This window comes from Solanum stenotomum, chromosome 2 (genome assembly GCF_019186545.1).
Source record: "Solanum stenotomum isolate F172 chromosome 2, ASM1918654v1, whole genome shotgun sequence".
Taxonomy (NCBI): domain Eukaryota; kingdom Viridiplantae; phylum Streptophyta; class Magnoliopsida; order Solanales; family Solanaceae; genus Solanum; species Solanum stenotomum.
Genome location: NC_064283.1, coordinates 20496475 through 20510444, shown reverse-complemented (window position 1 = coordinate 20510444; position 13970 = coordinate 20496475). Strand labels below are relative to the sequence as shown.

Genomic DNA, 13970 nt, shown 5'->3' with positions numbered 1-13970 from the left:
TGGAGCACAATTATGCAAACTATAGTTATATCATACAAATATGATTTTTGTGTTTGCTATATGTGAAAGTTGCTCAAAAAAAATCAACTATAGTTTATAACTATTTGAATATTAACCTTTTAACATGATATTTTCTGTGCAGGTATTATTTTAATAATTTCTTTCAATATTACAAATTTAATAAATATGTCATAAAACTTTAATTTCAAGTTTATTCAAACTAGTCATATAAATTTCCTTAACATGATATTTCAGGATATACATATGTAAGTGTACATGGTCAAGTTATATAGTGACTAAAAAGATAAATACTACATCCACAAAGACTTATGATTAACTATTTATTAAATAAAATAATGCTAATTGCTAATCATTTATTAAAGCAATCAAATCTCAAAGTTATCATGCATGTTGAATTAACTAAAGTAAAAAAGAAAATAGCTAATGATTAATTAATCCTTCGAATAGATTTTTATGCGATAAATGAGTTGAAATCGGTATGGAGCTATGAATCTAGCAATCATGTTGAATAATCATTTAAACTGACTCTAATTTTCTATCTAATTACTGATTAACTGAAATTATTGTGACTGTGCTCTCTCAAGTTGCATAGCCTTTCAATCCGTGCCTTTGCTTGGTGATCAGGATTATTGTGACACAAACAATTATAAATTTATGTTGCATTAATTAAGCAACAAAGGTGACACTGTATATTATTTCTATCCTAGTTATAAATCCATCCCCTCCAAGGGGCAAAGATCATGCTCTATTTGATCTTTTTTTGCATTCTCTTAACCCCTCTCTCGAGTCATATATGATGATAACTATCTTACCAAGTCAAATTCATACAATAATATAATAATCATCTAATTATCATAATTATAGAATCATGAGAAGTTTAGTTTCAGATACATATGAAAGAATTATATATAATAAATTATCCAAAAAAAAGCACATAAAAATAAAAAAAATATGATGAAATTAAGATTTGCTTTGCTAGCTTATGCATGACACCTGATTATTTTGATCCTAACACTTTGTGTTTCCCTCGACTCAGTCCTCGAAGGTGTTTGCTCTTCATTTGACTCTTCATAATCGGACACATATACCACATGTTTTCATATCATTAGTCCACCTGGACAAGATCGATTTTAACCATACACCAATGATCGATAACATTAAAGTGCAATTGTTGTCCTATATTCTAACTTTATATTTGTTTGATAATAGTTGTTGTAGCATGTTCACTTTAGCAGTATTCGATTGTTAACATCAATAATTTGGAGGTAAAAGCAACATTACAAAGAAATAAATTAGGACCTTCACAGTTTTGACTTTTGGAAAAAAAACAATTAACTTATAATCATTCCTTAATTAGCATTGTTAGATAGTGATAATTAATTAATATTTACTATTATTTAATAACAATGTAACTTGTACGGTGGTGTTAATTAATTATCATTACTTAATCCTTAATCTTCTTGAGATTGCCTTGTGTGCTCAACTATGTTTAGAAGTTGAGTATTTGTGATAATGGCTATGTGCTTACACTCCATACATGCATTGTTAAAACATATCACATGCATAAGCATGCTTATACTAGATTGAAAAATAATAATAAGAGTCTGAATGTCTTATTTCATTTGATTCTTTCATATTCACATTAATCAGACCTTATCATCTCTCAAATCTCAAGTTTTAATCCCTTTATATATATATGAAGGGTTGAATTTTCACTTTGTTATTTATAATATATAGTTTAATAGAATATATTTTTTTTCGAGAAAATATTCTTTTTTGCATTTAATATATATTGACTTTCTACTTTGTTGTTTCAGAACTCAATATTTACAATAAAAATAGTATGCTATAGATCTATTTAGTAGTCCCCCTCAATTTGAAAACGCGTACTTGGAAAATTTTGCATCAAAAAACAATTTTTCAACTTGTTTATATTGCCTTAATAGTTAAGGAATAGTCCAACTAACTAAACAACTCATCTATGACTTTCAAGAGTCTAAATTTTGCTTCTCTTTTAGCTAATTATGTCAGAATACAAAATTTTACATTATTGTATCCACTTAGATTTTGAACTATACATAACATGTTGCTTGTTACAAGTTAAATTTTATCTTATGAAATTATTATAAGTACTAAACTACTTTTTGAAATTATGAAAAATACAATGTATTTATTTTCTTTTTAACTTAATCTATCAAAACCTTTTAACAAGATTTAACTTTTTATACTTAGTGCCCATTTGGATTGACTTATTTTAGGTGCTTTTAAGCCAAAATAGCTTTTAAGNAAAAGTCATAAGTTAGAAATCCTAACTTTTGACTTTTGGCTTATAAGTCATAAGCCAAAAGTCAATCCAAACAGGCCCTTAGACAATGCAATTTTTCTTTTTACTTTTTTTTTCTATTCGGTGTCCGGTATTTATGTTGGAGTCTAATTATTCAGAATTCACGTCGAGTAAGACCCCATTCGAGGGCTAGCGCTCTTTACCAATGATTTTTTCATACCTCTGAGACCTCTGATTAAGGTAGGAGCAGTCGCATCCACTGCACCATATACTTTGGTGATAGATAAATTACAAGTAATTATGAAATTTATTATCTAATAGAAAATGCATAATACATAAACATGACCTTTAACTTGGCTTTAATTGGTAACTATACCCTCCAACTTTGAGTGTGCACAAATAGACATTTAAATTTGTATAAAATTGAACAAGTAGACACACAACACACATGTCTTACTTGGCATAATACACATAGGACACAACATTGCCATGTAGGACAATGTGTCTATGTGTTCAATTTTGTACAAGTTTAATTGCTTATTTGTGCACACCCAAAGTTAAATGTCATAGTTGTCAAATGAAGTCAAGTTAACGGTCATGTTTATGTATTATGACAATAGAAAAATAATACATAAATATTTAAGGCATAATACATAAATATGACATTTAACTTGGCTTCAAATCACATTTATGCTCAGAGGCGAATCCAAGATTTCAAGAAAACGGGTGCACCATTGCTTTAGAATTTCATTTTTTTTTTTGAAAAAACGAGTGTTATTAGTTACTAAAAAAAATAGAAGCGAATTGTGGCTGGCTGGGATTGAACTCAAGACCTTGGTGTTAAAATCTGGCTGTCAAACCAGTGAACCATCCAGCAACTTTAAGAACGGGTTCAACAAGTGTTTATTTAATATGTTCTTTAATAATTATACAAGTAATATATCGAGTTTAGTCGGAGGACCACGGGTTTGGGTGACCCAATTTTTACACATAAATTCGCCACTGTTTATGCCCTTCAACTTTGGATGTGCACAAGTAGACACTTAAACTTGTATAAAATTGAACAAATAGACACATGTCCTACATGACACCCTACATGCCATTTTTTGTCCTATGTGTATTGTGCCACATAGGACTCATGTGTCTACTTGTTCAAGTTTATACAAGTTTAAGTACCTACTTGTACATAACCAAAGTTGAAGGGCATAAATGTGAAATGAGGTGAAGTTAAATGACACATTTATGTATTATGCCAATATATTTAATTTGACTTTAACTGACATTTATGTCCTTCAATTTTGAATATGCACAAATAAACACTTCAACTTCTATAAATTTAAATAAGTAAACAGACAATTCAATCCTATGTGTGTCTACCATCTATTTGTTCAAATTTATACAAATTTAAATATCTATTAATGTTAGTTGATGCCAACTTAAATGACACCCTTTTATATTGTAGCCAACTTTTTTTTTATACAGAAAGCTAGAAAGTAAAAGAAGAAGGTGCGGAGTGCGAAAATGTGTATGAAGAAAGTAATGTGCAGACAAGTATGACGACAAACGTGAGCTACACCATTGCATCATCACAAAGCTTTCTCTTTTTTCAGAACATACCCCATTTCCTCAAAGATAACTATACTATTTTATTCTTCTTTCGAAAATTTCCAAAGAAAATTGTCTCTAGCATAAAGAATTACACTTTGAAGAGTCCTGAGTCTTGACGCCAATCACCATTTACTATATTTGTTCTGTATCCTGTTTTCTTCCTTTTGGGTTTTTCACAACCGACTCTTTCTCTCAGTCCAAATCAAGAAAAAATAAAATATTTTAGCATTGTTGTGTATAAAGGAAAAAAAGTTCTTTTCTTGATCCATCCATTCATACATACATACATCCCATTTTTCTCTTGTGGGTGTTTATAAAGATTGGATTTTGGGAAGTGGGTGTGTTGTGTTTGTATGTTGTGATAATGGATCTGAGGAGAAAAGGGTATTTGATATTGTTGTTAATTTGGGTTTTGGCTGTGGCAGTGAAGGGAGAAAATGTTGTTTTTAATGTGAAACATAAGTATGGTGGGCGTGGAGGTTCAATATTGAAGGAACTCAAAGCTCATGATAGTCGCCGCCATGGCAGAATGCTTGCAGCCGTTGACTTTGAATTGGGTGGCAATGGCCAACCTACTGATGCAGCGTTAGTTCCCTTTGTTTAATTCTACTTGTTTGTACTGATTCTTGTGTTTTCTTGGGATATTGTATTTAGGGGGCTTTCGTTTTTCATAATTGGTGCAAGTGATTGTAGAAATGAATCAACTTGGTTGACATAAGTGGTCTGCTTTATATGCTCAGAATGGTTAATTTTCCTTTTTGGAATGAGATTGTGTTTTAGTGATGAAAATTCCCATTTCATTGTTGAAGAGGGAACACAAATAGAGTTGTTAGCTATTCACTTGTTAATGTTTCTGCTCTAGTCCTTCGTGAAAAATTATCCCATTTATACTTGGTTAGTATTATTTTTTCAGGAATATATGGTAGATGGTGAACCCCTTTTGGCCTTTTCGTGTGTTTACTTTTTATATTTCGAATCCTCTTAGTGAAAATGCTGGCTATGCCATTGGTTCTAGTTATAGGTATATACTTAAGTGAGATGGAGGAATGTTATGGTCTTATGGAGAAACATGTCAGATTATATTTTCTTGATTCTAATTTGTGTTTGGAGAAAGATGCACTCTATCAAATTGTGACCCTCATCCAATCCACAAAAAAGGAAAGAAAAGTGTGCTTATTCAGGAGGTAGTGGTGGCGTTGCGTTATTCATGTATGCACATTCTTTCTAGTGAAATTGTAGTCATGTTTTCTTCATAAATAAATCATGCAGGCTCTATTACACTAAACTTACAATCGGGACTCCTTCTAAGGACTATCATGTCCAGGTAGATACTGGAAGTGACATCTTATGGGTGAATTGTGCTGGCTGTATGAGATGTCCTTCAAAAAGCAGTCTTGGGGTATGATCATTCTTCTAGTTTACGCATCTTTTTGCCATCCATGTAAAGAAAATGGATTCCAGTATGTATAATATAATTATTCAGATTGTTGACTTTCTGTTCTTGATCCGTCCTTGTGGTTTCTCATCTATGTTGTTATACTACAGATAGAATTGAAGCTGTATGACTTAAAAGCCTCATCCACTGGGAAAAGTGTTTCTTGCGACCAAGACTTCTGCACTGATATGTTTAATGCTCCCTACTCAGATTGCAGGGTGGGATCACCCTGTGAATATCAGGTTACTTACGGAGATGGCAGCTCAACTTCTGGATACTTTGTTAAGGATTTCATTCATTTTGATCAAGTCTCTGGGGATCTTCAAACCACATCCATGAATGGGTCCATAGCATTTGGGTAATTTTATCCTTGTAATTCAAATCTATTTATGTTAATTGTTGCCAAATGAATTGATGTTAGACTTGGATGACTACCATAGGGGAATATTTTGGTTTTCTTTGGTAACCATTTTTTCACTTCACCAAGTTCTACTACCCTGTCTGAATGTTTTGTTTTCCAAACAATGTTTGGAATCTGGTTTTGGTTAAAATAGATTCTGTTGCAGTTCATTGGGAAAAGAAACAAATTTGTCTCTTTCACCAATTTTAGTTTTAAAAAATAGATTTGCTGTAGTAGCAGCATCTGGCGATTCAAGTAAACGTGAAACCTGTGCAGTTTGCATATTTGTTGAAGTAGATATTTAAATTGCTAATTGAATTGGGATGTTTAATTTCAACCTCTCTTGAGCTGAAGAACCAGGGGAAGGAAATGCTTAGAATAAGAATTATTTAATGTCTCGGTCTTAGTTATGCCATATTAAATAAGTTCCCTGCTGAGGAAACGTGTGAGAAGTAGTTGATATGCACATTTGAGTATACAAGTCATTACACTGTCTAGAGCAGAGATATTGACTGCATTGGTGTAGCAGTTTTTGTAGTGGAGTATCATGAATACTCACTAGTTTACAGAGTGAAGAACCAAAAGAAAAAAAAGAAGGGAAAGCTGTTTTCTCCTCACACTGACTCTCTTGTATATTGTTTCCGGTTCCTATGTTAGTTCAGTAAGTGGACTCTTGGATGGGTTCGTGGAACAATTTCAGTATCACAGTCTCTTGATCTATTATATTAGGTGTTTTACACATCATTGGTAAGTCAATACATAAAAAGTTCTGCTGATGACATATTATATTTGTTTTCTGCAATTCTGTATACTGAGCATGAAAAAGTTTTATATCCAGAATAGATTGTTATAGTGTTAATGTTTAGCTTCTGTAATATTAATTAAAAGTGTTTAGCTTCTGTAATATTTTCCTCCCTTCACTTTTTTTAGCAAGGAATTACTGACAGCGGCACTCATTAATATATCTAATGAAGTAATTTCTTCCTAGCCGATTATTTTCAATGGTTTTGATTCTGTACTGTCTCCTCCAATAACTGTTAATTCTGGTTTTGTCACCATCTAGTATGTTGGTTTCTTAGATGTAAATTATGCTACTCGAGCCTGTGATGGAGTACCACTTTTTAGCAAGTAGTTTATCTCTTGATGACATTTATGTAACTTACATGTTTTTGATCCAAGATAGGTGCTCATCTAGACAATCAGGAGAGCTAGGCTCATCTACTCAAGCGGTTGACGGAATAATTGGTTTTGGACAAGCAAACTCATCGCTTATTTCACAGCTAGCTGCATCTGGGAAGGTGAACAAAGTTTTTTCACATTGCCTAGAGGGCAGTGATGGTGGTGGCATATTTGCCATTGGACAAGTAGTTCAGCCAAAAGTGAAGTCAACACCACTAGTCCCAAATGAGTAAGTATATTTAGTGCCTTCTCTTCCTCTTCCCTGCTTCCCCCCTAACCACCACCCCTTCCCCCAGAACAAAAAGAAAAAGAAAAAGAAAAAGGAGACTGAAAAATAGGCTATTCATGCAAACATCTGACATGATCCTGAACTAAGATTTGGTATCATCTTATTTGAAGTTGTATATAGTTTCTCCTATTCTGCTCTACTATAAATAAGGAAAATTGCAATCATTGGTCTGTAAATTTGTGCTCCATTCTTCCAGCTTTGCATCCTTTCACATTCTATTGGTAGGTTTAAACGATTCATATCCTATTGAGCACAATCCATATGCATGCATGCAAGGATTTATGATAGAATATCCATAATGAGTTATGTGAAATATCTCAGAAATCAAAGAACGTATGCTTTCATAGGAAATTTTCATTTGGTCTTGTATGAGGGAAGTAACAAGGAGGGAACTGATGTGGACGTGGGGACTCAACAATCAACCGCCTATTGTTTGAATTTTCCTCATAGACCGCCTATTGTTTTGAATTCCTCCTCTATGAGAAGTAACTCGACCTCAGACCAAGGAGAAAGAGAAGACTCACTAATCACTACCTATACCTCTCTCTCAAGAGGAGTAGCTTGCTTCAACCGGGTCTAGCTTGGATGGGAGTCCGAGCCTGACAGAGTAAGTGGTAGGTGAATTTATAGTAGCTGACCCAGTCTTGGATGCTGTATTAGCGGTTTTAGTGCTCGGTTGAGCAACTTTAATTTAACTGGGGATCTTTTCTTATATGAAATCTTGATCTTGATCTTCAAACTTTGAAGTAAAAAAAACACAGCCATCGATCAAAACTCAAAGGAGATTACTTGAGCAGATAACTGATCTATAGCAACCCCCGAGCTAGAATTAGTGTAGATCTAGTCCTGAATAGGGTAGAAACTATTGCTTTAAATGGATTCAAGGGGAAAATGCTTGGAGAAAAGTTTAACATGAAGACTGTTCTCAGTGATGGAAAGAAGTGGCAAAAAATAGAAGTGGGTTAAATTGTATAGCAGTTCAAAGGAAACAAATTGCTATGAAAAGCTATTCATAGTTGTTGAAGGCTCCAGTTGAGAATTCCATAGACCGATTTGAGAACAAATGCAAATATGCTTCTACTGACTTCAAAGTTCAAATTATTTAATTCTATGCAGTCTCTTTAAAAGAAACAGAATTTAGTAAGACTTTGGTTTCTGTGAACAGACGGCAGGAATTCAGGAAATATAGGAAATTACCCAATACATGAAAATATTCTATTAAAGCAGACTTTTAGAGAAAATACTAATTTTATGTTAAGATATCAAGCTAGAGTGTGTACAATATGAACTATATAAGACTCTAAAAGAAACTCCTAAAAGGGTATCATAAGAATCCATTTCTCCTTGCCAAAAAAGAAAACAAGTCTCCAAATGATCTTTTTCTTTAAATTTTCATTTCTTTTCCTAGAGTAAATTTAAACTGCCTCATTAATTTAGATGAAAACTAAAGATTGTGGAAATAGGAAGGTGTCACCAGTCCTGGCAACCTCTTATTGCCTCTCTTGTGTGACATATGTATGTTTGGTGTTTAAAATTCTCCTGCCATGAATAGCACCGCCACAAAAGTTGCTATGAGTTCTAGATTTTTCATTTCTTATTGTTGTTTACTGGCATATGATCTTCTCCTTTGCACATCTGCTTCACCCATTGCCCTCACTCCAATTATGTTCTTGAGCATTTCGCGATCTAGATGTGGGACCAAGCTGTCAAGTTTTTGGTTACTCCAATCTCTCGCCTCGCCCTACCCCAAAAATTATCTATTTTGATGGGGGTGGAGGTGAGGGAAGGGTAGGAACATCGATGATTTGCCCACATTACTATCTACTGACAACATTAAAGATGGAAGCTGCCGCGACCAGTTGTTAAGTGATAAGTGCACACATGCAAAGTCCAAAACGTGGTAGCAAATAAACTTGTTTAGAGACCTAAAAAACAGTTAGTTGAGACCTCAAGAGAACGTGGTGATTTCCTTTGGGAAAGGCAGTAGTTCAAATGGTCCAGTCCTTCCTCTGAGACACATTAGTGTTCGACTTACAACATTTCACAGAAGAACTTGAAATAATTTAAGTCTAAAGTTGGAATCTTGGGCCTTCCTCTGTATTGTATCTTCTTGGTACTAAAAATGACATTAGTTAACTCATCCACAAATAGGAAAAAGAAATTCAAAGTTATTTTGACTACTGGTAGGTGGTGCATATTGTAAACTTCAGGACTTGCATTCATGTTTGATTAACTGTATTGTCATTTTTGCATTGTTATTCTCGTCATTCACTTCTCTTGCTTTTTCTTTTTACTTTTTGTTATACCATCATTTTTTTACTGTTAAATATCAGTATTTGTCTAAACATCAAATTGGCTCCCTCCATTCTCTATTTCTTGGCTTTAACTATATATGTTTTCCACTTTAGGCCACATTATAATGTTGTCATGAAAGGAATTGAGGTTAATGGTGAAGCTCTAAACATCCCAACCACTATATTTGATGCTGGATCCAACAGAGGAACAATTATTGACAGCGGTACAACGTTAGCATATCTTCCTAACAAGGTCTATGATGCTCTCATGAGCAAGGTAGGTTTGGACATTTGAAAACTGCATGTTTGCATGAATACGTCAGTTCCTTCTGCTTGATTCTTCATTCTGTCTGTTACTGTAGTTGATGGCTCGGCAACCAGATCTGACAACTCATCTTGTCGAGGGGACCTTCCACTGCTTTTACTTCAGTAAAAAGTAAGGTTCTTTTTACCCTCTCCACATGAATATCTTAATTCTTTCTGTTAGGTTTGTGATATCTTTTCTCCCTCTATGATCATGTACACTATAACATTGTGCCCTCTCAACTATAGTTCTTTCTTTAGCTTTGAATGCTAATGCTGCATAAAGTGAGTTCACCGACAATAGAATCATTATTCTGCAGTTTTTTTATTTGTTTGATAAGGGTATTCTGCAGGTTTTTTGAGTAGATGCCATTATCTCATTTGACCTTCTCTTAAAATTCTGGTTTCTTGTGATTAGCCGCTTTGCTATCGTATTCCAAACTCTATTTTCATGATGGATGCATGGATGTATTAATGTCTTTAATTCAGTGGTGGTTAGATCATTAATTAATAATAATAATAATAATAATAATGCTCTGTAACCCATTCTTATTTTAATCCAGTTCTCCAGATATTAATTGTTGTAATTCAGTTAGTTGCTATTAATAACTTTTAATCTTCATCTCTTTCAACTACTCTTCCTCTGGTGGCGCAGGATTGATGATGGTTTCCCAGTTGTAACCTTTCAGTTTGCTAATTCTCTGTCTTTGAAAGTTTATCCCCATGATTATCTTTTCTCGGTTAATGTAAGTAATCTGGCTTTGCTGAATTTCTCCTACTATTTCTTCATTAAATCAGATAAGATTTTCTAGTTTACCCAGAAAACCTTCCTTTTCCCTGTTAACATATATTGTATCCTTTGACTGCTGTGGCAGTTACTTGTTTTTTCAAGTCATAATCTTGTTGGAATTCAGTAACCAGTAGAGACATTATCTTTGTTGGAATTCACGAATTTCTCCCATAAGTGATTGATCTTCAATGTCTTCTTATCTTAGATTTGTTCCTAGCATTCGTGAGCTGTTTGATTTGCCTGGTGATGTTTATACTATGTTGTTGACATTGGAAATGTTGGCATGAGTTTATCTAATTTCCATGAATTTTTACCATTAAATTCATTCAGTTGTTATAAATTATGTGTAGTCCAATGCAAACAACAGGGTACTAAAAGATGGGTCAACATGGCAGAGACCTTTGTTGTAAGGTGCATGGGAGGAGAAAGCAACTGGATGCACTTGCATTGCAGTTTGAATAACATGACTTACAAACCCCTTTGCTTCATAATTTTGCAGGACAACGAGTGGTGTATCGGTTGGCAGGACAGTGGAATGCAGACAAAGGATGGAAAGGAAATAACTCTGTTAGGAGGTATTGTTTGACCAGTAACAGTATATGAAAGTAAATCAGCTTACTTTCCCAAATAAAAAAAAGTAAATCAGTTTGATGGTGAACTACATTTCAGAATTATACCTAATTTTATGAAAATTACATTTTGCTCAACTAGTGTCAATTTTCAGTTTAGTGTTAGTTCCTGCAAGTGCGAGACAAGACAGTGTAGTGGCATTTTGACCTATTGTTAGTTAAGCTTGTTGCCATCCTAAGATACTAGAGATGACTAAATGGATGCAGCATTTTCATACAGTTGACAGCATTTTCATTGATTGGTTTATTGATATTTTGATGCAGATCTTGTGTTATCCAACAAGCTTGTTCTTTATGATCTTGAAAACCAGAGTATTGGCTGGACTGAATATAACTGTGAGTTTAGCCTTACCATTTAATTCAAGGATTTAATAGTTACTCATTAACTTATTTATAAGTCAGTTGTGTAGAAATTTTTCTCCTTATTGAAATAGTACCAATTGTTCTCTTCTTCAGACATATGATGGATTTTACGTTTGACCTTTATAGCTCTGGGTTCTTTATATTACCTTGTTAGGGGAACTTTTTGAGTGACACATACAGAGTTCTTCTTGCATTTAAGTAATTAAGTTGATGGAATCAGATCATGTGAGTCTCCAGAAATAATTGACCTATGATAGTCAGCTGTTGTCTTGGAAAAAATTGAAGAAATGGACCAATTCAACTTATTGAATTATGTGACCATCTCATCTAAAATATTGCGTATAACGCTCAACTACTTACTAGCCTCCATGGACACCCGCACAGTTAAATTGAGAGACAACTGTGAACTACATCACTAATTTAATTACTTTAAAACACTCCATTACAGAGTGTGGATTCTTGTTGTCTTGAGCTGTACATTTTACCAAAGTGAACCAAACTTCTATGGTTTGTTTCTGTTTTTGTTAAAACCATATGGTATCCGGAATCCACTGGTCCGGTTAATCCAGATTTTGCGCCATGTATGACCCATTTTAAGGGGGAGCTCTCCTCGGGGGTTTATCCATTCTCATGGATCATGTCCAGAATTTCTGGTTAAGGGTGGAGAGACCCATCCATCGCACCACACCCCGATGGTATGATTCAGTAGGGTCTTGGTTAATAATTATGTTTCCTTGTTGGAAATGTCTATGAGAGAATGTTGACTTTTGAGGAAATAGATAAAGAAGAGTTGATATGAAATTTCATGCTTTGAATTTTTACATGATACATCACAAGTTGTTTCATGTCCATCCCATAGTTTTCTACACCTTATCTTGATGCCTCAATTAAGCTTTTAATATAAACCACAGGAAATTATTTTGTATAAAATTATGGCGAAGGTATATCTGCCACATGCAGCAGGATTTCTCATGTCACTCGTAGTAACTTCACATTTGCAAAGACCTTAATTCATTCCTTCATTCAGTAGTGCACCACTTATCTGGGCATACTTAAACCTTTAGTGCTTTGACAAGCACCCAATACTAAGCGATTCTGGTGTTTCCTTATTTTATTTACATGTTATACACTGTAAGATTTGTGTTTTCATGAGGATTCACATGCATGTTAAATGCCTGTTAATGGCTTTATTTATAAGTTTTTTTTCTATTATTATTAAATAGTAGTTATATAAACTAGCTATATGATTAGGTTTCCCTTTTTCTTTGGCCAATTAGAGATATATTTATGGAGGCTAACTTTTGAGGAAAAAGATTTAGAGAATGGATGTTGTATGTGTTGAAGATGCATGACCAACTCTTATTAAAACTTAAGTGGTTAGAGAGAGCATGTCTTTAATTATTTTATCATATTATATCCCAGTATGCTCCATCACGTGTGGGCTTGATTCTTTATCATGGGCCAAGCACGTGATTCTCTTTTTCGATAATGAGTGGCAGTGAAACTCGAAATCCGAACTTCTTCCTCATGTGTGGACTATCTTTAGCAATATGATAAAAAATCTTCTGTTTTCAGCACGTTGTCCATACTTTTACTGGAAGACTTGCATTAAAGATGGGACGTATTCTTAACAGTGTTCTTTTTTGTTTAATTGTTTTATGTCAGGCTCTTCAAGCATCAAAGTCAGAGATGGAACTTCTGGGAAGGTGTATACTGTAGGTGCTCACAATATTTCATCAGCTTCTACGTTGAATTCAAGAATGGTTTTTACGTTCTTCATATTAGTAATCTCCCTCCTATGCAATTTGTTGAAGTGAGATACCAGACAAAAAACTGTACAGGGAGTCATTGTTGTACCATAACATTCTGCAATTCGATGATTCTTTGGAATTACAAGTCTTATACCTCATCAACATGATTCTTGACATTCTACACAAAATACAAACAACACTGGTTTGATGAAACAGAAGTTCTGCAGTTTCTCTTCTGTTCTAACACACAGGGACTGACCTCTCGTAGGTGCTGTTGGTCTAAGTATTCCTTTCTTATTCTGTTTCATTTTGTTTCCCTGCCTGTTCTCTTGGGCCATGTGATAGAAGATGCTGATAGTGAAGAGATGCAAGCAAATGCTTGATAGGATAGTTTGTTTTTTTTTTAGATGTTATTCATGAGTATTTTCAATATTAATGTAAATCAATTGGTGTTTTTTGTTTTGTTTTTATGAGGATGTCATGTTAATGTATTTTCTAATTTATGAGTGCTAGATAAAAAGTGTTTCAGCCTCAGGCTGCATTTGCAAGCAGAGTGAACATTGTGTATGAGTGTTTATGTTATATATCCCTCTCTTTCATTCTGTTGATTTTTTTCATAAAAAT

The 13970-nt window shown here is 33.9% G+C and overlaps 1 protein-coding gene across 1 annotated transcript; it reads left to right on the top strand.

Moving 5' to 3' along the window:
• Positions 1-3819: 3819 nt before the first annotated feature.
• Positions 3820-13947, top strand: LOC125855351 (aspartic proteinase 36). Its single transcript, XM_049535070.1, has 10 exons — positions 3820-4498; positions 5183-5312; positions 5459-5706; positions 6932-7156; positions 9625-9787; positions 9873-9946; positions 10469-10559; positions 11103-11178; positions 11497-11568; positions 13261-13947. Exons 1-10 carry the CDS (start codon positions 4278-4280, stop codon positions 13410-13412), a joined length of 1452 nt encoding a protein of 483 aa, XP_049391027.1. The 5' UTR covers positions 3820-4277; the 3' UTR covers positions 13413-13947.
• Positions 13948-13970: the final 23 nt, after the last annotated feature.